Consider the following 27,430-nt stretch of genomic DNA (forward strand, 5'->3'; position numbering starts at 1 on the left):
CCGCCGTTTAAACGTGAAACTTTTCTTGAAGGAAAATGAAAAACGACGCTTTTCGACCTGAAATGGGTCCCGGTTGCCCAGCAAAGGACGGCTGACGTGTGCAGGGAGGCTCCTGCCTTCGCACACCGTTTGGCCGGGCGCGGTTCCTAACCATTATAAACTGGGTCAGAAAAATGCTGATCTGATCCAAACAGTCCCTCATCGACATGCTAAACCTGCTGTCTTACCATGATTAAATGGAAATTCTTTATACTCGGCATGTGACGAGCAAAGCGCCAACCTGACGCGCACGGTGAAGCCAAGTCGACGCTCCGACACGTGTTCCTGCCAGTGAAAACATTTTGTGCCGCGTCGGTTCAATGCCAACTTTTCATCGACTGGAGAAAACAAACAAACAAACAAAGAGTCGCTACTGTCGGTGCAGACTCGGTCCAGGAGCGAAATTGTCCATTTATGCCAAATCAATTTCATCATCAGATCTGAGCTGCGAGTCATAATAAAGCCGGGACAATTATCCAGTTGGTGGTTTTGCTCGTGATACAGTCACAAACACAATCATAAGTAAAAGCGGCTTGAGGCAGCGGCAGCTTTTTTTTTTTTTTTTTTTATGGTCATGGACAGCAAAACTGAAAATAGCATTGTGTATTACCAGTTAAATGTTATACGATGCAGAAATGCAGCTTCTTGCAATAAAATGTCTCATACACTTTGTTCCTTTCTGAAATGAAAAACAAAAACAGATTAGATATATCTCATTGATCCCCCTTAGCCCCTTAGTCTGAGGGGTGTCCCATCTCACTACTGTGCAGAGGCGGAGGGGTGAGGGGAAGGGCTATTCACCCCTCGAAACGGAGCTTTTACAGATGCACACTTTAAACAGAGGGGTAGGAGGACATGGCGCCGAAGGACTCGCATTTCACATAAATAAGCTTCTAAAGTTATATAAACCTGTTGTGTTTTATACTAGTAAATACTAGTAAGTCTGCCGTATGGAGCTTCCGTGTGTCTTTGTTTGGTAGAGACCGTGTTTATAACATTTTATTATTACACTGTATAGTTCCAAAGTCTTCTAATATGGGTGTTTTGAAAACAGGGACCCCTGAGCAAACAAGGAAGCTCCTCCGCTTTCACATGGTGAATGAGGAAATACTTCTGAAGTCCAAATACGGCGCAAAAACTGAAGTGATCCGTGTCTCCGTCTATTTCTTCGCCTTGATGTGGAAACAAAGCAGCCAAGCTGCTGCAACACGTTGAATTTGGGACGGCGTGACGATGCTCCCGCTGGAAAATCAACAAACATCCGTGGCTCAGCTCTGTTGATGTAATGGCGCCGTATTATGATGTCATAACTGTGAGACGGAGCGAGAGGGGGGCGGGGCTGAGCAGAGGGAGAGGGGTGTCCCAAATCTAAGGGTTGAAACTTTTATCCCTTTGCCTTTGCCCTCGTTTTGGAGGTGAAGGCAGAGGCGGAGGGCTAAGGGGTAGGCGGAGGGGTACAAAAGAGAATTGGGATTGGGCCAAAGTCTCCAAAATATCTACTACATCAGTTAGCCGGTTTCCACACAGGGGTTTACTGTCTCATACGTCTGCGGCACGATCAGTGCGTTGGTAACCGAGAGCTCGTCTTCCTCCGGGTTCTACGTGTTGGAAATCTGCTCTCAGATGTTCTTATGTCGTCAGCATGGTAAACCATGAGCTGGTGCCGTTGGTTTGTTTTTGTAATGAAACCACACGCAGAGAAAAATGCCCTATAATCAAATGTACAGACGAGTCCCGGGAGAATAAGGACCGGCAGCCATGACACTATGGAGACGGCCGTGACTGTTATTGTCCCATCTTCTCACACAGAAGTGCAGAAGAACTAATTACTATGATAGCGGTGCACATGTGCAGTGACATCATTCCGGAAGAATTTTCATTTTGTCCCGTTTTGACCGAGACGGAGACGGAATGTTTCGGGAAAGCTAATTTATAAAAATGTTGCGTTTTCCGTATTTTCCGGGCACTCAAAATGCAACAATAGTTTGTTGTTTTCACTTGCGAGTGCCGTTGCTTTTGCACAGGATGCCTTTATAATATGATTAACACGGTGTCAGTCAGTCAGTCAGTCAGTCAAACAAGTTAATGGAGATAACGATTCACGAGACGTAGCTAGCCTGTAGTCCGGACTCTGACCAAATGATCCTGCTCATGTGTCCATGTGTGAATGTTTACATGTGACTATTCACGTGTATGTGTAAACCTGATGTTTAAGTATAAGTGCGCTTCGATCCTTCCTGTATTCGTCAATGTACTGAGCAGTCTGAAAGCTGCAGCTAAAGTAAAGTCGAATTGACCGATTCATCGACAGAAGACTGTGGGAGACCAGTGTTGTGCTCAACTGTTATTTATCCAGCCTCCAGCGGGAGCTCTTTGTTCTGCAGCTCTGTGGGAAGGTTCGGCTCCTTCGCCTTTGGACCGGAGGCCGCGTGAGAAAAACCCCGAGGTGAGTCCAAAGACTAGTGAGGCAAGCGGTGATCAAAGAGCAGCGGGGATCAATTACGCACGCCGCCGTGAATGAAGCTGGCGAAATATTGATGAGGGCTGCCGGAGTGTGCACTCGTCCCCGTTGGGACTCTTATCAGCAGGTCATTAGCGGCAAGCGGGCGGCGAGTGCATTCGCCGCGCTGACGGGACGCAATGTCACACGATGGATTGCCGGAGTTGCGTCAGGTGTCGAGGATGTTTTCATCACCGCAGTGAAGGGCACGGAAACACAAGAACTTAGCTAATTATATGGTAATAAGCCCGTTAAGTCAGGTAATCAGGGGGAAACGGAACAAAAGGACAGATGTGAGGTCACGGCGTGCCTGTAGATGCGAACACACCGAAGTAACAGATGCGGTCAAACGTATACGCCGTGAGTGTGAACGGCTTTGTTGAGCGAACTGTCTGCACACCTACGCTGATTCATGTCTGCCTGCTGAGGATTGCACCCCCCCCCCCCCCCCCCCCCGGTGGGAAATACTTAAACAATGCATAGGAGGAAAAGCAACAACATGATTTCTGAAATTGAAACGGTGTGATGCAGTTCAGCTGTCAGACAGCAGGGGGCACTGCGTTCACTCGCGCTGCAGCTTCCCCATCTTTACCTGTGCCAGTATTCAGGAAGCGTCTCAGAGTCTCTCAGAGCTCCTAACTGAGCCTGAAAATTCCTCGCAAAGTATCTCAGCTTAAAAGTGACTGGGGAAAAGTTTCCAAGAGCAACTCTGAGCGAGGAGATGACAGAAACTTTTATCTTGGCGAGGAGGTGAGGTTGACCCCGTTGCTACGTATGACGCAGTCCGCTGAAAGCTGTGATTGGCTGTTAGAGGAAGAGAGTAAATAAAAGAGCTCTGTGCACCGAGTAATGAACGGAGAGTAAAATTAACCCATCAAGTGTCTTGGGCCGTATTAAAAATGTGTGATCATGAAAATGAATTCATGTCACGATGATGAAATTTGCGCACAGCTTAAAGTTACTCTCCTCACTCACATGCCGATGATTACATTGACTTGCTTATTGTTATTTTTACCACTTAATGTATTTGACATTAATGGTGGACGCAGCCGTCAACAATTCCTGTGATTGGTGGAGGTCTTATGAAAAGAGATTTGATTTGACAGAATGATGAAAAAGTAGAAAATGGAATGGATACCTAAAAAAAAAAAAAAAAAAAGAACTAGAAAGCCCAACTGGAGAGAAGAGCAGTGCCGTGAGTTCCTCCCTGACGAGGCCGAACCACAAACTTCAAAACTCCACAAAACCAAAATTTTAAATGTCGCAACTTTCCAAACATTTAATATTTCAGTCTGTGGAGTGAAAGTGTGGAAACAGACTGTCGGGGAGTTGAGGTAGAGTCCAATCATGAAGCGGCACAAACACACGGTTTTCCCCAGAAACAGTGAAGAAAAAGGTGGAATATGCACAATAGGTGTTTTTCATTTTTAGAGTTTCGGTTATTAAAGGTGAAAAAGAAACATCACAGGAGGCAAACTGGAGAGAGGAGAAGATTTAATAAGCTCTCACTTCTTCCTTCTTTAGCATGTACAATTTTCATTGGATGCCTTGTACTCATTGCTTTGTTTTTATTTATTATGTTTGGGGGGGAAAAACCCAAAATGAACAAGAGCAGATTGAGCCAATCCAGAAACCAGAACTAGAATACATGTGGGCCATAACTAGTATGAAACTATGCAAAACCACCGGCAGCATAAAATCTGAAAGAAAAACTGAGTTTTGTAGGTAGAAAATGTGCTAAAGTGAGCCGGAATATTGGCAGATGACTTATTTCTTAAAACTGTTGGCCTTGAGCTCTTCCATTCAACATGTCATTAAATGTTTTAATTCATCAGTATCTGAAAAAAAAAAAGTCAAAACCTTTCATGTTTGTTTATTTGCAATGAAAATCCAAAGACCTATTTGATTATTTGTTTTGTTCACGCATCAAAGGTGAAGAACGAAAAAAGTGTTTTATATGTATGGGTTATGTTTTTATTTGAATGAAAATGAATTTTATGTTGTACGTGGGAGAAAAAAAAATGAATGCCGCTGGTATATTCTGAGTCATGGTGATGCCTGTCGTAATGTCGTCGGGCAGTGTTTTGATGTGAAAGTCGGAATGGAAATGGAAATGTCAGACATTTGTTCGCTCACCGCTGAGCCATTTAGCGTCTGGGTCGTGGATGTGAAGGTCCGGTCCAAAGACATCTTCGATGGTGACTTTCTTCTTCAGGGCGAGGCTGTCGTCTTCACCTGTCAGGATCCAAGAAACACACATACATTAAACATGTCACATATACAGAGAGAAGAGATCACCTATCGTCACAAGGTTGTTTTTTTTAAAGGGAAACATGGGGAACCAACGCAGTTTTAGTTCTTAAGAGTAATAAATGTGACGTGGGGCTGAATACAATTTGAGACAAACTCTAAAAGCAATGGGAAACTGAATACGATTGAAATTTAGCTGTCAGAAACCAGGTTAAAGATGCTTAAAAAAAATCAGTCTGATGGGCAAACATGCAAAAACCAGGTTGATCCGTCTAAAATAAAAAAAAGAAGAAAACCAGTCTAAAAGACATTGGAATTCATGTGAAACTCCCTAAACAGGTAAAGGCAAGGCAAGGCAAGGCAAATTTATTTATAGAGCACCAGTCAAGCACACGACAATTCACAGTGCTTTACAAATTAAGGATATACAGAAAAGCTTTACAAAGACATAAGACATATATTCATAAAAAAAATACATCATAAAAAGTTTTAAAAACGGCAATAAAAAGTAGATTAAATAAGGTAAGAGATTCATTATGATAAATTTAATAAAGTAAGGAGAATCTATTGTTAAAGTACGAAATACAAAACCATTATAAACAAGCCTGAAAGTAACTTCATAATTAGAACCCAGTCTAAATCCCAAAGCAGTTTAAAAAACCACCAGAAACGGGGCAAAGCTCGTCTCCATTGGCAATGAGGGCGACCGGGTTCAAAAACCGATAAGAAGCAAGTCGGAAAACTCCCCGAAAAACAAAACCGGTCCCAGAAAACTGGTTAAGAAATAAGTCCAAACCTAAAAACTCATCAAAAAAACTCGGCAAATCATTCCAGAAATGGAGCAACAAGGCCAAATCCGAAATCCAAAATGAAACCAGGCGAAAGCGGTCGAAAACAAATGGTAAGAAGCAGGTCTGAAAACCCACCGAAAATCCTCCAAAAATCCACCAGAGGCAAAGCAAAAGTAGTAAAACCAAAAAAAAAAAGTATTTTAAATGTAGGCAGGAAAAGCTTTGGTCTTTTCCATCGCGCACGTTTCGGCGGCGCGGCGGCGACTTCGTCAAGACGCCAAAACGTCCAGTGAGGGAGGATAAGTTTGGACGTGAGAAAGTGAAAGCTCCGTTTATGTTTCGACCTTGTCACTGTCTCCTATACTGCGCCACCTTGTTCGTCTCAGAGAGTGAATTCCTGGGTTTTCTCCACGCAGACCTGACAGCCCGGCTTCGCTGTAGAAAACGGCGTGCTGACAGACTCGCTGACAGGCTTCCCCCGTCGCGAGTGCGCAGCCGAGATCTGAGTGTGTAAATAGCGTGTCAGACATTGTTCAGTGTTTATCGACTTGGAAAAGAAATAAATAAATAAATAAAAATCGGAGAATATCTGGCAAGGAGCTTGCAAGAGCATGCAGAGACGCGCTCATTTCCAACGCCGTGCCAATCTGACAAATGACTGGAGCTATTACTGCATAATCATCTCCATTACGCGGGCCTGAATGGCATTACACATTAAAAGGCCCATTACCCGGTGAGACGATGACCCCCGCCTCTGCGTAAAAACCGGTATACAATCACACGCCGGAGAAGCCCTGTCGTCTGTAAAGGCCTGCCCCCGGCTGAAAGAGGGTTATCAAATTAAAATAGCTGCCAGCGCGGCGGGATGAAGCCCAGTCCGGCTGCCAAGGGGAGAATTAATACGGTTTCAAGTGAAGTGTCCCTGCAAGGCTGCAGACTTCAGTGGAGGAGACGCCGGGAATGTTTTCTTGATTAAAAAAAAACAACAAAAAAAAGAGTCACAACAAGCCTGAAAACCACCAAATAAACTAGAAACCATGACAACAGGCTAAAGTCAGACACGAAACATTTCAGTTACCTGAGAAGAAGAAGAATAATAATGATAATAATCTCAGAATCTTAAAGTCTGAATCCAAAAATTGTCCGAACACGATCGTAACTTAAACTTAAAAATAAAAAAAATAAAAAAATGCATCTTGTAAAGTCGACACAATCTGGTTTTGCTAAATTAATTTTCTTCCTGTCTGACACTAAGCTTGTCTGCTGGTCTGGTTTGTCACTAACAAGGTTTTCTCCGTTTAGTTTTTTTTTTCTCTCACAATAATCGGTTGAGGTGTCTGTGCAGCGTTGGCAGAGGCGTGTGGACTCTGAGCTTCATCGCACTCAAATCATTTCTCGGGCTTCGTGTCCCGACGCCAACCGAAGGGATATCAGGACGACGGTTGCCTCAACCGAGAGGAAATCATGATCTGTATCTCATTTGTTCGAAATGTCAAGCGAGTTATATTCTGAAACCTCAGAACCAGAAAGAAAATTGTCAATCCTAAATCTTTGGGGAAAAGAAGAGATTTTTTTTATGAATGAGCAGTGATTTTTTTTTTTTTTTTTAAGACGCTAAGCTGCTTTTGGATGCAGAATTAAACATTTTTACATACAAACAAAATCCTCCCTTAAGAGGATTAAACCCCCTTAAAGTACAGTCTGATTGGGATGTGTGTGTATGTGTGTATGTGTGTGTGTGTGTGTGTGTGGGGTGTTGCGTACGTACGGGGGGTCAGCAGGATGACGGAGGTGACGATCAGGGAGCAGATGATGAGGATGACCAGCAGAGCGATGGCTATTCCCTTCCAGTTCCTCTGAGGCGGAGCGCTGCCCACCAGGTCCTGAAACAGAGCAAACATCACATCAGCAACTCCGTTTAAAAAAAAAAAATAAAAACCTTTTTAGAAGACACAAAATGTGATGATATCAGAAAGTTAAAAATAATGAAAGAACACCCGTCAAAGAAACTTGAACACACACAAAAATATTATTAAATGCTATATCAGTGGTGATTCAGAAGGATAACAAATTATTTCTTAAAAAAAAAAAATTGAAGAAGCTTAACACATATCTGAGAAACGTTAAACGTTTTGAAACAAAAATTTGAAATGAGAACTCAAAAAAACTTAAAATAAACACCTGCATTGGACGACTGGGAAATAAAATCGTCATCTGGGAACTGTAAAATAAATCTTATTCAAATGGGGCACCATTAGTATAAAAAAAGGTATTAAGTAAATAAAACAAACCTCAAAACTTTGTGTATCTCAAATACCTCATTATCCAACACACATGGATTTAAATTTAAAATAGCCATGCTTGCTGAAGCCTCAGTCTTTGTGACTATTGTTAAAATTGGATGAATTTTGTTAAAAAGCTGTAAAAATCTTAAGACATTTGAAATATAATTGGACCTATTCGCACAAAAACATTCCATAAAGATTTCCAAAAATGTGCATTCAGCAGTTACTTTTATACCATTTTACTGGGATTGAATACCAGTATTGCACACTGTGTACATAAAACTGTATGTGCCATTGTTTAAACTTTTGAGGGACTCAGAAAAGTTTCACTGATGAGCACGCATGCCGCTTTCTGCTGTTACGAGTATGTAAAACTGTTTATGTATGTCAAATATGAGCCCTGTAAATAAAAAAGGATGTTTTTTTTTTTTTTTTAAATCAACGTAATTTTATATTTGGACTAATACAGTAGTTTATTTTTTTACATTTTGAAAAAAAAATCAAGGTAATTTTATATTTGAACTAATACAGTAGTTTTTTTGTTTTGTTTTTTTTACATTTAAAAAAAAAAAGAATCAAGGTAATTTTATATTTGGACTAATACAGCTGTTTTTAGATTAAAAAAAAAAAATTTTTTAAATCAAGGTAATTTTATATTTGGACCAATACAGTTGTTTTTACATTTAATTTTATTTTTTTTAATCAGGACAATTTTATATTTGAACTAATACAGTAGCTTTTTTTTAATATACTTTTTTTTTTTTTTAAATTAAGGTAATTTTATATTTGGACTAATACAGTTGTTTTTACATTTTTTTATTAATTTTTTTAATCAAGATAATTTTACATTTGGACCAATACAGTAGTTTTTTTTTAATACTTAAAAAAAAAAAAATCAAGGTAATTTTATATTTGGACTAATACAGTATTTTTTTTTTAAATATATTTTTTAAACTCAAGGTAATTTTCTATTTGGACTCACACAAGTAGTTTCTTTTCTTTCCTAATTTTTTTCCCTAACTTGGACGACTCCAGTACTTTTGATTGTCTTGAACCGGTGACCCACAGAAGGACGACTTGCATTTTGAACCGGAAGCACAGCGAGTGCGATGCTTCGCCGTCGACCCCCAGACCGAAGCGTGTGCTCAGGCCAACCCTGCAGCGCCGCCTGCTGGCTGGAGTTGGATCCACGGTCGCCACGCGTAACACACAACGGCCCAAATAATGAGCCGCTCTCCTCCCGGCGGCAGACGGAGGACGGCTAATCGGCACGGTGCGCCGAGTGTGGGAATGAGGCAGCGTTGGGGTGGCCACCGAAGACAGGCTCACGCTAACAAACCACACATCTTAAGCCGCTCTGATGGATAAGCCGCGTTAGCGGGCTCGCCGTGTGATTTCTGTTGAAAGCACACACGCCGTCAGCCTCCTCTTGACACATCGTGTCCATTACGAAGCAACAGGAGCAGACATTTCTGCTGAGGGTTCGCCTCTTGAACTCAATGCTGCCTCTCACTCCCCCCCCCCCCCCCCCCCCCCCCCCCGTCGGAGCACTTCTCAGCTACGCCTCATGTATTTTTATTTTCAGGAGTAATTAAAAGAAAAAGAAGAAAAAAAAGAAGGTCAGTATCAATCATTCAGCACAGCGGCACTTCAGTGAGACGCGCTCACAACCTTTCTTTTTTAAAAGTCTGTCCTTTTTAACGCCTTGTAAAAACAAACTCGAGCCCCCTTGTGGCCACGGATATGTACTTCACTTCACACGGATTAACGATATAGAAATATAGCAGACCTCGAAGCCTTGCATATGGAATTTACTAACTTAATGAAGTAATTGTAGACGTCGGTCAATAATATTAACAGTAACAGTCGCAAAGTTTGATTCTTGTGTGTGCTGACCTACATGAGCCACAATATAGAGAACCATAAGCCAATATAGACCAACGGTCATGCTGGTCAAACTCATGACATCAGTGATTCCATCACCGTCTGCTTTAAAGCGGAGCGTTGTTTTGTGAACAGTTCCAAACCAGAAAAATTGGGATTTTTCTCCCTCCAGGTAACTTTATGAGTGCCGATACTGTACTGGGTACTCGTACTAGTGAATGTATCCCCGATACGGCGAGTACTGCGTGATGTCCCGCGGTAGCAACGCAAGAGAGCACGAGTGATGTCACCGGTTTGGAGATTCTTTCGTATTAACGACAAAAGTAAGACGGACTGTGAACTATAGCCTGCCAAAATATCAAATATCAATATCACACTCATTAACAGCGAACTGCGTGTATGTGTGTGTGTGTGTGTGTGTGTGGTGACAGATGATGGGCCCAGACTCTTGGTCTACTGTACGCATAGCTCTACGTACTAACTTATACATACTGTCGGCAGTAAGGCTGTGTGGAGGTGGTGTGCGACGACGTGAAGCCTTCGCGTTTTTTTCTAATTATTTTAATAAATACTGGTATCGGTACTCGGTATCGGCATGTCGCTAAAAGGTTAGCACTCGTACTTGTACTCGGTCTTTAAAAAAGTGGTATCGGTGCATCCCGAACACACACACACACACACACACACACACACACACACACACACACACACACACACACACACACACACACACACACACACACACACACACACACACACACACACACACACACACACACACACACACACACACACACACACACTAATCACAGGGAGGTAAGAGAGCGAGTAGCTCCGGCCACCCGTATCAGTCCAGCTGCTGATAACCTTGTTAATTAGACCTGGCGAGTGTGTGTGTGAGTGTGTGTGTGTGTGTGTGTGTGTGTGTATGTCCGCGGCAGAGAGGGTGGTTAACAGAGCAGCGAGAGCCAATCCTCCACCAGTTAATGAGGGGCGCATGCACGCGTGAGGCTGAAAGAGACAGTCGAGCAGGGACAGCGCTATTTATATCCTTAAAGACTTGTGCAAGTAACTTTCCATTAAATGTTTAAAATGATCCTGCGTGAGTGTATGTGTGTTTACTCTGCTGCTGTCTGCGCACACTTTGTCTCACGGCAGAGTGAATCGATACCCGTGGGGCAGCGAGCGCAAGAAAAAACCAGCAGGCACATCAATAAGTTGATTTATTGCTGCAGAGGTAAGGATTCTCACGATAAGCTGTGCGCTCCTGCTCACTGGGCTCATGAGATATTCATCTCGCTACCGTTATCGTGCACAACGGTAAAGACGCGTTGTTGCCTGTGATAGCAACACCGGTTTCAGACCTCTGACCGATCCTGGAATAAAGCATCCAGCGGTCCGTCGGGCCCGCGGGATAAATAGTCTCGTTCCTGCTCCTGCCGACTCGTTTTCTCCCTGTAGATCTGCAGCAGAAAAGGCTGAAGGAAGGTGATTTAAGTTCAGGATCCAGGTCAGTGGCGGCGCTATGGCAACGAATCTGTGCGGAATATTGGCAGACACTTTGATGGCAGCCTGGGAGGGATGTAAATAAATACTTAGTTCCAGACGTTTCCCTCTCTTTCTCCCATCAACCATCTCTCTCTCTCCCATCTCTCTCTCTCCATAGCGAAAGCGTCACAGGCGCGAGGTGAAATCCATTCAGACAGCCTACTTTTTCAATCTTAAATACATCTCCCACGGGCCCTGTGGGCTAATTCAGGCTGTGGAAATGTAGGATGGGCGCCACTCGTCAGGCACCGGCAGCACCGTCCCGCTCGCCACTCCTGCAAACCGACACCAGGTTATTCAATTACCGGCCCCAGAGAGAGAGAGAGAGAGAGAGAGAGAGACGATCGATAAGACGATCAAACCACGTCGGACGTCTTTTCTCGGTTCGGGTCCTCCGTCATTTGTCTCCGTCAGGTTAATCTACCCGACGTGGTTGAATATGTAGCGCCGACTGGACAAAGACGTGATCGACGCCATCGCGCCTCCGCGACGCCATAAGTGGTGTCGCTGTCAGCCGCGTCAAATGTTCTCTCCGTTAACTCAAGCTGATGTGTCACAGTGAAGCCAGGCAGCAGCACCGTGAAATCCCCCCCCCCCAAAAAAAAAAACTCTAATCACATTACTTTCAAAATGGGTAAATGCATTAGCGCTAATACTGCTTCCTTAGCGCTTCGATGTGTGACATGAGACACCGTGGAAAATCTACAACTATACATTACATGTCTTTTTCCCATAAAATTACGTAACGTCATGATTCATTATTATTAATTTTGCTAAATAGATATCTTCATTTTTTAAAGAAACTTCATTCCCCACCCACCCCCCCTTAAAAACAATGAAATAAATTTTTTAACCAAAAAATTTAAAAAATCAAGTATCTATTCACTTACTTAGGAAAATCGTCGGTTATGTAAATCTATAAGTATAAATATCTATAAATAATTTCCCCTCCATTCCTATGAAAACCAGTTCAGAATATTAAAAGCATTCAAAATGCTTCAATGATTCGTCTACCAATTGCTCGAGTGAAAATTATGTGTTAATTCTATCCATTTAAAAGTCATTAGTGAAACGACTCCATACCCACAGAGATGTGTTCCTTTGAGGAATCCTAAGCTTTAAAAGAAAATTAGAGCAATATAACCAATTGCAATTGCACATTTATTCATTTAAAAATTGCCTTAATTATCAGATAGATAAATGACTATAAATAAAAATGTCAACCAGTCCCATGAAATACATTAAAAATATATTAATTACACATTTCTTACTAATGAGTAGAAATTATGAATCAAATATTCTATTATTTAAACTGTTGGATGAACAGATGCATGGTGTCTGCATACATTGTGATTAACTTTAACTTTTCCCAAACAAATAACAAACAAAAAAGTTATTTTACAACGATTTATTGATAGATAATATAAACGTCTCAGTTATTTCCCTAAGAAAAAAAACTTAAGATACATGTGCATAACATGTACTAGATATGTATCTGTATACATTTGTAACTGTGAATGAAAAGAAATATACATATTTTCCAATATAGAGATTTTTTTTTCTTTATTGTTTTGCAGTGTATAGATTTGGAAAAAAAAGTCTATAATTTTCCAAAGATAAACAATTAGAACCAAATAATTCTGCAATCTCAACCTGTGGCCAAGCTTAACGATGCACAAATATTGTGTAATGTTGGATTTTGCAGCCTCTTTGCATGCATGTTTTTACAAACTCCACCACTGCTCTAATACCACCAGTTCTGGCGTTGCACTGATTATTTCTGAGTGCTTTAATTTCAAAATACATTATTGGATTAGAAGCGTGCAGAAGTTGGATGCTGAATATTTCCTCTGCCTCATGATGACTTTGTCCCGCCTACATTCCACTGTTATTAAAGGGTCTCAGCTCTGACTGCTTTATCTCTGCAAAGTGCTTGACGAGCAGCGTTTCTCCCACCTACTCAACGCCGAGCTCCAAACGTACAAAAGAATCCAGCTAACCTCCAAAGAGGAGTAACAGAGTCGAACATCACATTATCTCCGTGATTTCCCTCATGTTTGGTGCATTTAAAGCAAATGAATATGGGTTTGAGCTGTAAACTTGAGTCCCTGGGGGACTCCTTAACAAGTCAGAAAATGCGTTAGTGTATCTGTGCATGAGGAGAAAATCTCCATCTTTGGCAGCATTTCAGAGGCAGTGGGATGTTTAGTGTACCATCAAAGCTTTAAATCGACAAATCTAGTCCTGAGATCCGTGCTGATAATAAAAAAAAAATAAAAAAAAATACAAATATTACTTCAATATTCTGAAAGATTAGTTACCAGTTACTAGAGAAAATTTTCCAATGCTAATACATGTAAAAAAATAAAAGCACCTACTGGTGGTAACAGCTTTTGAAAAGTGAAAAACGTCATTAAGGGAGTTTGATTTTGAACTGTGAGTCATCATTCCTACAGTTCCAAGCAAAATGAAAATAGCTAAATGTGTGCATCCGTGTAAAACCTGGTTATAGAATCACTCCACAAACTACAGGCCTGTTGCTTTACGACCACAATTCTCAAAAATTCCCCCAAAAAAACAACCCCTAACAATAGACAAATTCATACATAAATCACAACATATGAATCAAACTGGAACGGTATGGGATCAGGGGAAAAATTTATACACTGAGTGAAAAATGATTTCAAAGTCAGGAGACCTCACTTTGTGAGTCTGGGACACGTCACTCCTTCATACTCGGTGTCTGTGCATGTGGCGTCCCCCAGGGTTCAGTACTGGGTCCCAGGCTCTTCATCCCCGATAAGAATCACGTCCGCAAATTTTTTTCAATTCACAATTTACTCCACGCCCTCAACCGTTCACTAATATTGCCATATGTAAACTACTGTGCAGAGATTTGGGGAAATACAGTGCAATAGACACGCACTGTCGACACTGCAAAATAAAGGGTCATACAGCTTATTCGCAATGGTTACATAGAGAGAAAGTTAAAAAATTCTCTATTCTTAAATACTTCACTATTCTCAAAGTCAAAAAGTTCAAATTCTCTATTCTTAAATACTTCACTATTCTCAAAGTCAAAAAGTTCAAATTCTCTATTCTTTAAGTCACAAACATTAAAAGTTACTATTCCTAAAGTCAAAAATGTTAAAATTCACTGATCTGGTTCATTTTCTTACTCCCAAGGAACATCCACAAACCTTTTTTTTTTGGTTTTGCATTCTGTTTATTTACTTGTCCAGTGCTTTATTTGCTTTTGATGTTTTGATGGGTATATGACTGGATATAAAAAAAAAGAAGAAAAAAGCAGGCTGACTGGAGATTTATTAATAAGTTCATGTTTTCTCCTCATTTCAGACCATTTTAAGCATCATTGTATTCATTGTTTGTTACTAAATCTATATTTCTTTATGTACACTGGTTCACGGCTGCCGACGTTTTTCCTTTGGAGCGTCACCAAGTCGTTCTTATATTTTTACATTATCATGATAAAAAAAGCAAACGTGGTGTGTTTGTTTGCCTTTGAAGAAGTCTTAAAAAGTCAAACAGTAGATCCTCCCACGGATCCGTCTTTTTGCATTATTTTTGGATATTTTGGCCCCGGTGAGAGATCCCTGGCCGACTCCTCCCGCAGATTGTGTGCAAAGCAGCATCCATCACAGCTCATAACAATAATAAATAAAAAAAACTGCATCAATAAGTGAGGACTGTAGCCATTTCCACCTGCTCTGCACACAGTAAACAACCTCGAGGCGCTTCTGAAAAGAGGAAGTGACAATTTTTCCACTCTATTTGTCACTAGTTTCTTTTTATTCCTATACAGAAAGGGGGTTGGGGGGGGGGCTTCACCAATGAAATCTTTAAGGTCAAGCTTCCATCACCTCCCCCTCCTCCTCCTCCTCCTCCTCCTCCTCCTCCTCCTCCTCCTCCTCCTCCTCCTCCTCCTCCTCCTCCTCCTCCTCCTCCTCCTCCTCCTCCTCCTCCTCCTCCTCCTCCTCCTCCTCCTCCTCCTCCTCCTCCTCCTCCACCACTCTCTCTTTCTCTCTAATCCTCTTTTCCTCCCACTTTCCCTTTGTCTAACCATCCCTTTGTCTCCCCGCTCGCTGCTGAAGTGTGAAATGGATCTTTTCTGATCTCTTAGCACCTGGTTTCCAAGGGAACCAAGGGAGTTATTTCAGTCAGATTCGCAGTGGAGATGGTGCAGCCTGGCGTACAGTATGGAGTGGACTCGCATTAATGCCGCCGCGTTTCCAGTGTCGGGGGGGATGGAGACAGTAACTTGGGGAGAAAACGAGATACGGGAGTCGTGGACATGTGAGACGAACCCGTCTTGACACATGATCGCTCACTCGAGTGTAACACAGCCGCTGTCTGAGACCGGACAAACTCCAGCGCGGAGGCTCCGGGCACGAGGCTAAACTTTTCCTCTGGAGCATCAATAAGTCATGGTCATTCATGAGTGAGATTAAGAATTCATGCCAGCTTCTGGCCCGTGGTCCATGAAACAGCCGGGCGGCGGCCTGCCTGTTTATCTATCCGTCCACACGGGGAAAGAGTCGGGTCGTAAGAATTACAGAGTCTGAAATGATGCAACGACCCATGGACATGTTCTGTGATTTAAAAAAAAAAAAAAGAAGAAGAAGAAGAAAGAAAAGCTCTGATAAGTAACGAGAAAAGTTCCGGAAACACCAGCAGGAACACTACAAGGCACATCTAAAACTAAAACCTCCTCAACCATCCTCCCCCATAGTTTGGCAATGTTCAACATCATTGGCAGAGCGGGCTGTCTCGCAATCCAAAGGTTGGTGAATCCATCCCCCATCTTACCCTGTGTCAAAGTGCCCTCGAGCAAGGCACTGAGCCTGAAATTGCTCCCAATGCAGGTGTGGAGCACCTCGCATGGCAGCCGCCACCATTGAAATGAACAAGTGGACGTAACAGTTCCAACTTCAATAATGCATTTTAGGCATCACTTGTACATAAAAGCCCCAGGAAACAAGTTAATAAAGCATAGAGCTTTTTTTTTTCTTTCTTTTTAAAAAAAATATTAAACCTTTTGCCTTCAGTTGGATCTGATATTGTGAAGCTCTCTGCAGCCTTAGAATATATACAAAGATGGATGGACAAACAAACCACAAAATAAAAGCACGATACACTTTATCATAAGTCGTATTTTTATGTACACGTCGAAGCTAAACACTGCTCAAGATCCAGCGACCCAGTTCTAATGATCACCAATGCAAATCCTGCTAATGGTGGCGTTGGCCTCCTGGAATCTTCCAAACTACCGAGGACTTGGAGGCAAATAAGCCTGAAACCAGACTGATTCCAGCTCTTGAGCAACGGATTTAATGCACAAACTCCCCTTTGACCAAGAACAGTAAACTCTCCTTCGCTGTAGACTGAAAGAAACACACACACACACACACAAAAAAAAGAAAATTAAAAAGTCCAGAAGTGAAGAGGAGACAGGGGGTGTTTGGTTGCTTTTGCCTGCATAATGAGTCGGCTGAGAACAACGTGACATAAAATTTGAGCTCATTTTCGGGTCGTGTGTCGTCCTGTCGAACACGAGAGGCGGGAACTGAGAGTGAAGGATCACATTCATTAGTACAGAGCGTTTTGTCGACAGGCTTTCATCAAAAGGACACACTATCTCTTCATTGTCTTCGTTTTCTGCCCCAACAGACACTCAGCAAAACCACCATAATTAACAGCGTCATATATAATAACCACAATAACAAGTGCTATTTTTGAATAGCAGATATGAAATTGTATTTTTTTTTTTTTTTTTTTACATTTTTACATATAATGTTAAATTACATCTTGGTTATATAAGCTTGAGTCCTTGAGTCAGAAGTCAACAAGTCCTTCACAGCTTTTTCGAGATATGAATTTAAACAAACTAGTCTAGTGTCTAGAAATTCGCTTCTATACCCCAACATAGAAGCCAGGTAAACTCCGGCAGAACATAGAATGCCATTTGGTATTTCACTTCCACGTTCAGTGGGCAGAAAATTCTTGTGAACGTTTGAATGGAAATGACTGAAAATGTGGCGAAAATAAAAACCCGAGATTCCAAATGTTCACCTTCGCCTCAGTACTGACATTCGTCTGGAACTTCCTTCCCCGCTCACCGGTAACGGACAGTAACTTGAGACGATTCAGACGTGAAAGTGTGGATCCGTGAAGCTCTGAACCGGAACCCGTGACCTATTTTCCTTCAGCGGGCCGCGGTGCAGCAGCAGCGACAATAAGTAAAAACGTGCTCAACGGGCAGAAGTATTACGAGTACGACCTTTGACGTGTCGACGGGGCACCGCGTCGTTCTCTCACCGCGAGGCCAAATCATTTTTAAATGATTCAGACCACAGGCTTTTACACCTTTATATGTTCTCACCTGGGAATCAATTATTCAGCGCACAAAGAGATTCTTCTTCTTCCTTTATGGACCGCTGAACTTCTCCCACCCTGACCTGCTGTACGTCTGTACGTTGACTGTCTTTAACCCTTTGTGGGCCAATTGAACACAAAGGAATTTTTTTTTAATCCTAACTAGAGATTTACAGGTTTTACACACCTTTCAACAGATTTTATCCCACATAAATAAGGAGTCTTGGGATCATTTCAACATACGTATTGAAATTCTCTGTGTCCAAATGCTTACTATAAGTAGCTGTTTCCTCGTAATCTTCAATATTCGGTGCTAACAAGCAGAGTTTATCTCTGGCTTTCAACACATTCTAGTGCCTGTTGTTTATTTCATGAGAAATGGATTGATAACAAGCCGTGTGAAGTGGAGCGATAAAACAAAAAAAAAAATATTTCAGCTGACATCTCATTAGATTGTTGAGAAAACACTTTGATTGTCTGTGTGATGGGGTCAGTTTGACAGGGAATTTTTTTTTGGGATGCTTGTTTTGATCTATTCATTGTGTTTTAAGTTGTGGGTTTTTTTGGGGATGTTTTATCAGAATTGACGGAGGCGACAGAGCGAGGAGGTTCTCAGCCGATGGAGGAGGCTTTCAGAATAGACCCATTGGACAGAAGATGTCTCCCCTGAGGACGTCGCTGGGCTTTTCCCACACAAATGGACTTCCTATGAAGGACCTAGATGGGTATTTATGATGTGGTTCATGGTGTTTTGATGCTTTTATGGTGTTTTGAAGCTTTTATGTGAACTACTCCGTGTTGCTTTTGAATTGCCCCTCGGGGCTGAATAAAGTTATTTGAATTGAATATCTCGGCTTATTTTCTCTCCTCGGATGCCTTCTCGTCTTTCCGGAGGTCCTCATTCCTTTTACTCTATCGTCTTCCTCTCTTCGCTCTCTTCTTCCGTTTCATTGTCATCGGCAATCTCATCTTTTTATTATTTTTTAATAAATGAGAAAACAAGCCATTCTGAGGACTCTCCAGCCTGAGCTCTGATTGCTGCAGCCGCCTTCTCTTTTCCAACATCGCACTCGTTGAAGGGTATCTGCAAGGGGCTGCCCGAATGAGTAGATTTCCCCTTTTTTTTTAGTAGTTTATTTTCTGCTTGCAGCTCATCTTTTATGGCTGCAGCCCGGCTCTGTCGGTCTCTCAGAGTCTTTCTCAGCGTCGTGACTTCCTCAGAGAGTTGGTTCAAATTTGGCTGAGGCAAAAACTCATTGAACTCACATAAAAAAAATTAAAAAATAAATGCTTTTATCACTGGAAATACTACCAAACTGTGCTGGTTTTGATGGAGAACATCAATCCTCCAAGTGGATTTTAAACTAGAGAGGGGCTTCATGAATCAAACACGAACTGATTTGATCAACCGGTTGTTTAACTGACTAATCACACCAAATGTTTAACATAGTTTGCAAACACTGAGAACGTTCTTTTCTTTGCGACTCTGCTATTTTCACACTGAATCATAGACCAATTTAGCTGAGCGTTAGACTGAAACTGCTCAAATCAGCGACAAATATAATATTATGCATAATGTGTACCATCCTGAATTACAAGTGCAACTTCATAAATGTTTTTGTATGAGTTTCCAAATGATATCTGAAATTTTATAAGTTGAGTTAGCTTCATTTTAAAGGTTACATGTATGTATGTAATTTGCAGCCACAGTTGAATTTGATTCAGTGGAAAAAAATCACGAAAATAGTATTTTTGGTAATGAAGGTCACAGACCCCTGGTAGAGACATCCAGCTTATAGAGCATCTTCCTCCTACTAATGGATCATGACAAAAGTCATGCATGCAATCATGCATGCAAGTGAAGCTCTTGCCTACTACACACTGGGCAGGTTTATCTATAGTTTATCTAATTTTCTCCATTTAATAACTGAATCTCGTCTGGATGACATGTAAAAAAAAAAAAACAATCGTACACTATAGAAGGCAAATGGAGGATGAACTGGTGTTAAAGTGACTCAACAACCAGTAACCAAGGGATGTTACATGAATCTTACACTGTGCCCCGTTGAAGTTAGTACTAATCGCCGTCAAGCACAAAGTTCCAGCATCTTGCACAACTCTGTTGTTGAGCATCATTTTTGCTGACTCAGCGGATGGAAACAGCGGCTCCAGATTTCCATATTTAATGTTTCCCTGACAATAAAAACCAAAGCACAGAGGCTTATCTGCCAAAGAGCGGCGGCAGCGGCTTAGTCAGTTGCCATAAATGAAAGTGCATCGATCTCCAGGGTGACCCCTCCTGAAGGAACTGGTTTGAAAGAGCAGATGGGAAGTAAATCCATCCCAATCTGTGGAGAACAAACAGGCATTTCAACGCATGCCTCGGAGAGTAGAGGAAGCAGCAGGTAGACGTTCAGAAAAGTGGAAAATGGTCTTACTTCGTCAAAAACACGAGTCTTGCTCATGCTGCTTTTCGTTGTTATTTGTGATAATTATGGCATGTTGTGTGTTGCGGAAGACACCAGAGGGGCGTCAGAGAAGTCAAACCCAGGAGGATTTAACTCCTGCAGACTTCCATCAGCGCCACAAATAAGGGGAAGTGTTTTTCTTAGAGGAAATGAATTACTGCCCGCCTCAGGACAAAACCAGCGCAGCATCTTTTAATCATCAGAGGAGCCGCGGCGAGAAAAGAAGACTGAAGTCCATCGACTGAAGAAAAGATCAGCTGGAAGTGTCACTCCCAGTTTTTTGTTGTTGTTGTTTTTGTTCAAACATAAACCGAACGTTTTCTTCAAAATATTCTCGAAAATTTAATTCCCTCGGAGTTTAAAGTAGAGATTCATTATCCTCTCAGAATAATCACACGCAGAGCAAACAGGCCGAGCAGGACGACACTTGAAGGGGAAAAAAAACAAAAAAAAACCTTCACACTTCGTTTAATGAGAGCAGAATCACTGTGGATTCATCTTTTTATAACACTTTACATCAACAATGCATCAGATTTCTAATTCACGGAAATTTAGAATTTGACAGCAGCGACCCATCTCAAAAACAGTTTGGGCAGCGTTATGTTTACCTTTGTGTCGCGTCACTTCCACTTTAAATAACCGTCTGTAGATGTAAAAGTAAAAAAAAAAAAAGAGTGTTTGGGGCACAATATCATCCCATTGTGGTCTGATGGAGGATTCCAGCTGCTCAACAGTCCCGTTGTGCTTGCGAATGGTTTTCTACTGGTGAAAGATGAGAACTGCAGGTCGGTCAGGTAGGCTGTGGAGCGCATATTTAATTGTGTCGCATGAGGAACGTTTTCCCCGAGACTCTTTCTCTATTTTAAGACACAGACCGGTGATTGTCTGCTCATCTTTACAAACGGGAGCCCTGCCTCTCTGAATCGTTCCTTTCATGCACAGTCATGTTGCTAAACTGATTGAAATGAACCTCATCAGCTGTCCGATGCTTTCAAGATGTGCTACCACCATCCAATTCCAAATTTACTTATAGATTTTTCCTGAAGTGGTAAAATATCTCAGACCACATTCAAAGCAAGCAATAGTAGGGAAAGATTCCTCACATATCAGGTGACACCCTAAGGAATAAACTGCAGACACACTCGAAACAGGTTAAAAACCAACTTTCCCTATTCATTTTCACTTGATATAGCGTTTAAAACGACAAAATGAACATCATTCAGCAGTGACAACATGTTGGTCATGTGGCATTCGGACTAAAAAACAGTTCTGAATTCTACAAATATGCATTCAGAATTAGAGTTGTGCGAAGAAATGCAACATGGGGAGAAAAAAAAATCAGGGGCAAAAGAAAGAACACTGTTATTTGGGCAAAAAAAGAAAATTCTGATTCGATATTTAAGTGCTTGTTTTTAATCGCAAAGCTTAAAGTGTATAATTGCGACACTCAATGACATTGCCTCGTGTTCACATGATATTGTGCAGCTCAAATAAAAACTACAGAGAAAAATGGTATAAAGTCAAACCGTGATGTGGGATCAGGTGGGAGCGCGACGTGGGGGTGACATCATGTATTCTGCGATCAGCACATTGTCACTGCTAACAGAAATGTGAAGGCCGATAACTCCACACCTGACGAATGGTTCAATAGCAGCTCCCCAAATCGGCAAGGAACAAAACAAAGGAACGGTCTAACATGAGCGGCACAAAGGCAGCCTGTAAAATCATTCAATCCCAAATTACAGACATCAGTGAGCCTTCAAAACTTCCCGATGAAAAAAAATAATAATGTTTTTTTTTTATTAAAACGGAGCCACAATGATGGAGTGTCAGAATGAAGAGTATGGAGGTGGTGTTCCCCGAGCCTTTTCAATCCCTTACAATTCTGTCGAAGCATGGAACAAAAAAAGCGCCTTGCAGCCTCTGAGCAAGGCAACAATTTTCACTATTTCTCCCTCGACTCCAATGGAATAAGACAATTGCCTCAATTTTTATCAAAACATGTTTGAACCAGGAATGCTGTGATTTTAGAGGCATAAAGCTCCTGCATACGTCACAGAAACAACAAGAACAGAACTCAGAATTTGGATCTCACTGGACTAAACTGGCTTTTTAGTTTAAGATTCAAGATTTTTCTTACATTATTCCAATATACAGTTTTAAGTTTTTCTTACGGTCATGAGTATCGCACAATGATGACAGTTTTTTTTACAATTAGAAATGAATAGGAAGTTATTAAGAAAAGGAAAAAAAACAATCTATCGAACTTTAAAGTAGGATTTATGGCAAATTTATTGTCATGTACGAATCGCAAAAGACTGAGTGAAGGGGAATAAATTCAGTTTCAATGCACCGAACGTTCCTTCGTTCACTAAAATAAAGCAACATTTACACCCAGTCGGGGTTAAATTTAGGGACAAACCTGTATAAGATGCAGTAAAAGACTCTGAATGACACGAGGATCAGAGAAACTCTGAAGGATGTTTATCAACAGGAGTTTTGATAAACTCCTGTATCTTGAGTATCTATTGGTGACTGTGTTTATTCTTAGCATGTCTCTTTGGCTCGGACTGACCTGTAATTCAACTCCCTCTTCCTTTCATAAAACATCATGGAAAGCAGCTCACCGAAGAGCCTCTTCTTCGGTCTAACGTTCATCCATGGGGATATTTTCTGTCCTCTGATAATGTTCGATGGCTCGAGTGCCAACAGCTGCACTCAAACATTATTACGTGTTCCCTTGTTTTTAATTCTTTCCCAAATGTCCCTGTTTTGAGTCGAAAAATCTACCGCACTTACCAGCAATGACATCCTTTTTTTTTTTTTTTATACATTAAATTCTGCTGTGGACATTTTGCTTTTTAGCGACACTTTCATTGCCGTCAGTAAAATACGGTATCAAAGGAGGTTCTTTTGTGGTATTGTAGCTGCTTTCTGTGGTCATATATTGACACCATGTGGTCACGCATGGTAAATACCAGTACCTTTTCACGTGTTTAATTCTTTTTTTTTTTTCCACGTGTTTAATTCTAATAGAGCGTGACAAACCAAACAACTAAAAACGGTGCAACCTACAGTACAAAACGGTACATGAAGTGTTGTCGAGGTCTCGTTGACACAGCGTTTCAAGTAAAAACGTAACGCTTTTATTCAATACACTGTGAGCAATAACAATTGCGAGCCCACAGACATTTGTATGGATAGAAAACAAAGTTACATCGTTATTCCGGGTGGCTCAACTATAAAGAACATGGACTGGAAGTTGTGACACGACGGCCATTGTTGTTATTGTCCATCTACTAGCGCATGTGCAGAAGAACTATTAACTATGGCCGTGGTGCACTGACTCAATACAACAACCTCGCCAACTACTTGCAAAAAGATGATAAAAAAACAAACAAACATATATTTTCTGTTACTTTGTGATTTTAATGAAGCAACATTGTGCAACAAACTGACAAAAAAACAGGCTAAAGAGCAGCAAAGAAAAGAAGGAGGCGGCAACGAAACCCAAATGCTGCACGCTTTGAACTTTAACATCACATTTTCAGGGGATATGATGATCACAGATCCAAAATGGTGTTCAAATCTGCAGCTTCAATGGAAGCAGAGAACTCCGATTTGCTTTTCTGCCTCCTACACAAACTGCTCCAAGAGCAATACTGCTTTGTGGGATAAGAGCGATATCCCTCTCCTTTTTAATCAGAGGGAGGAAAATCTATTTATTTTCACAGTCATTAAAGTTACTTCAACTATCGATTTGATAAAAGAGATAAATGTATTTTGAATTCAACCAGTGCTCACCCATCCACTCATGCAATTTAATTCTATATTGTGAATTAGTACTCCAGCATTTTCTTAAAAATACATATATCTTAATCTTTATTCTATTTAATTGTGGCTCTTTTCCTTACAATCAATTTGATTTTATCGTAAATTAATTCAAATTTGTGAAAAATACAAGTACTGATCACTTTAGCTCCCCATACATTCCTTCCGCATTGATTTTTCTTCTGAAATTATACCAGTTATAATGCAATTATGCGAGTGTGCATTCACATAATTGATTCGATCCGCCAATTACACAGGTAACTGAACTACTTAATGTGGGTGAAAACGCCGCTGCTGCAGCAGAGTGGACGACGTTGCACGGGGCCAGAGTTCAAGCCTCAGAAGTGTCGTCTTTTGTCGGCGGCGACGCTTCCGTTGCAGTGACGTGTCCATGCCTCCCTTTTGTGACTGCGCGTCGTTAAAGTGCAGACACACAGGCGGTCATTGTGTTTGAAACCGATATCGCCAGCCGGCAAGGTCATTGTTTGAGCTGCAGTGTCGGAGAAGGGGGAGCACTTTTTTTCTGAAGTTCCAGGAAACGAGGAGAGGAATCGCAGCTCAAGTCCATAAAGTCAAAAAAAAAAGAAAAAGAAATTGAAACATGCGCACCAGCTTCCTTCCTCATGCCTGAAAAGCTCCCGCCATCTCTCTGTCTCGCTTCTTTGATTCCTTCTATGTGAACGTGGTTAAAGATCTGCAGTCACGCCGTCATAAATGTTCCAGCAGGAGGTGAAAATAAACGCATTGCCCTTTTATAAATTGAAAGCTGCCCCAAAGACGCACAAAAGAAACCCTTCCTGCAGTTGGTAAATGGAAGAAATAGAATGTCAGCGCTCAAAAACAACGGAAATCACGCCATCAATGTATTCTGTGACACATTGCTGTTTGCATTTCCACTGGCTATACACCAAACCTATGGCGCCATATGGTTATTTCACCACTGTGAGTGTATTTGTACACAAAAAAGAATTGATCTTTATGGAAAATGGAAAATGAATGAATAATGCAAATTGACAAGATGCAACTGCAAAGACCATTCCAGCTAATGGATGAGACTTGTGGGCGAGGTTCAGGTTACACCTGGACAGGTGGGGGTACCGACACCTGGACATCTGAGGACCGGTGTCCAATTCTAGTGTAAGTCAAAACACAACGCGCATAAATATCAAGTCAAGAAAAACCTCTTCATGTTGGGCCACTATAGGGCTACTACAGTCAGAAAAGTTCCCATATAGCTTCAAATATTTTCAAATTACATTTTAACTTTAAGACATTTAAAACCAAACATCCTCGCCAAGTATCATAAAAAATTATAGAATCGTTCATAAGATCATGACTCCTTTAACGCTCACCATTAAAATCTAAATATTACGTAAAATACAAACTAAATTATTACCTTTTCTTTTTTTTAGATCAATCTGTGTGAATGAGTCGTCAAATTAATGACAAACTGAGAGAAAGTCAAAAACAGCTCAGCAAGTGAGTTTCTCGCACATACTGGCGTTCTAATTTTAGGATTTATTGAAATGATTAGCTGTTCACTGCTAAACACATTTATCTTTGAATGTCAGATGAATTTGTTTTAAAAAGGTGACACTTTGTTAAATATCAACCTTAATTACACCATTGAAAAGCCCCGAGCAACCTTCACCTGGTGTTTTTGTTTTCAACACTGTACAGTAAAGAGCTGAACACTCCACAATCAACGGCTGTTATGCAACTCCATTTATTGTCCAAATGCTCGCTCTCTCTCCCTCTCTCCCTCTCTCTCTCTCTCTCTCTCTCTCTCTCTCCCCATTCAAGCAAACAGTCTGTTTTGGGCGAAGCACCTTTCAACTACAATTATAACACCGTCAGCCAGGAAGCGGAGTTATATAAAGCCCCACAAGGGGCTCGCGAGTCTGCGCGTCGTTACATCACTTCGCGGTTTTCCCGACGGGCTCACACCAGGGAGCAATCTAAAACTCAAAGAGCAATTAACACCCACACTTTCCCCGTACGTCCTTCTGTTCCTCTCCGCCGCTCTCATTGGCTCTGAGGCTTCGCGAACTTGAGACCGTGTCCCTGAACGCAACGCTCACCCACACGAAATTAAAAAAAGCCAACGAGAATCAGCATGCTACTGCTATATATATATATATATATATATATATATATATATATATATATATATATATATATATATATATATACACGCTGGTAACAAGTCCAAAAAACATTGATGAAAACAGGACACCGAGGGGAGCTGAATCTGTGAGCTCGGGTCACAATAGGAGCTCATTAAATATGCATGCACAAGTTTGCAAGTGGCGCCTTTGAAACCAACCTGAGGACATACCAGACAGAATTGCCACCCCAAAGACAGTCTCGACCGATTCCCGTAGCCACACGCTTTTATCTTGTTAGAATAAACTGTTTGTGCCTTTCCGCACCCCCCAGGGGTGGAGGTGGGGGTGGGTGGGGAGGGTGGAGGTGGGGGTAGGGGGGGTGGTGGAGGTGGAGGTGGCGGAAGGAAAGTAAAAACGACAATTAATGTGGAGAGATGAAGACCTACCGGATCCTGTTGCGGGACGACTTTCCCCGAGCCGTTCGCCTCCTTGGACGATGTCATGGCCGTGAATGATGAGAGGAGAGAAGGGAGAGAGGAGAGGAGAGAGAGAGGAGGAGGGAGAGGGGAGAGAGAGAGAGAGAGAGAGAGAGAGAGAGAGAGAGAGAGGAGAGCGCGCCGCGACGTCCGCGGCTGATGACAGGTGCGGAATGAAGCGCGACGGGAGAAGAGCGAGCGAGAGGGAAAGGAGCGAGGGAGGGAGGAGGGAGAGAGAGAGAGGGGGGATGGAGTGATGAAGGAATTGTGGAGGGGAGAGAGAGAGAGAGAGAGCGGGAGAAATAAAGACAGACAGAGAGAGGGAGGAGGGTGAGCGAGGGATGGTGAGAGGAGGGGATGGAGTGATGAAGGGTGGGGTGGAGGGGAGATAGAGAGAGTCGGGATAGGTAGAGAGCGAGGGGGGACAGAGAGAGAGAAATAAAGAACGACAGAGAGAGGAAGGAGGGAGAGAGGGTAGGGATATATAGAGTGAGGGGGAGAGGGGGGCTTAGACAGAGAGATAGAGACAGAGAGAGAGAGAGGGGGGGGGGGGGGGGGTGGGTATCCAGTGATCTTTAGATAATTGCCCCGGGTGCAGACGGTGGGCACTTCAGCGGCTGACCAGCAGAAACAAGGTGGAGGTGAGAGATTGAAACTGACGCTTCACCTCTGAAACTTCAAACTGTCCAGAACGTCACCATTCATACCGACTGAAGTGTCATCGTCCAGGAAACAACCTGACGTGTGTTGAGAGTTTCACAACTCAGATATTATTCATAACCTGCAGACGGATCCAAAGGATTTCACTCATCATCATTTTCATTTATTAGTTTACCGTGTATATCAGTAAACAGGCC

The 27,430-nt window shown here is 41.9% G+C and overlaps 1 protein-coding gene across 1 annotated transcript in view; it reads right to left on the reverse strand.

Moving 5' to 3' along the window:
- LOC308134986 (A-type potassium channel modulatory protein DPP6-like) overlaps positions 1-27,430 on the reverse strand; it is a gene marked incomplete at its 5' end in the record, with an annotated part of 85,434 nt that overhangs the window by 26,921 nt on the left and 31,083 nt on the right. The window contains 2 exon segments of the mRNA XM_080502849.1: positions 4,676-4,774; positions 7,349-7,463. Of these exon segments, the coding sequence (XP_080358975.1) occupies positions 4,676-4,774; positions 7,349-7,463 (214 nt within the window).

Source organism: Blennius ocellaris, assembly GCF_963422515.1.
Source record: "Blennius ocellaris genome assembly, chromosome: 10".
NCBI lineage: Eukaryota > Metazoa > Chordata > Actinopteri > Blenniiformes > Blenniidae > Blennius > Blennius ocellaris.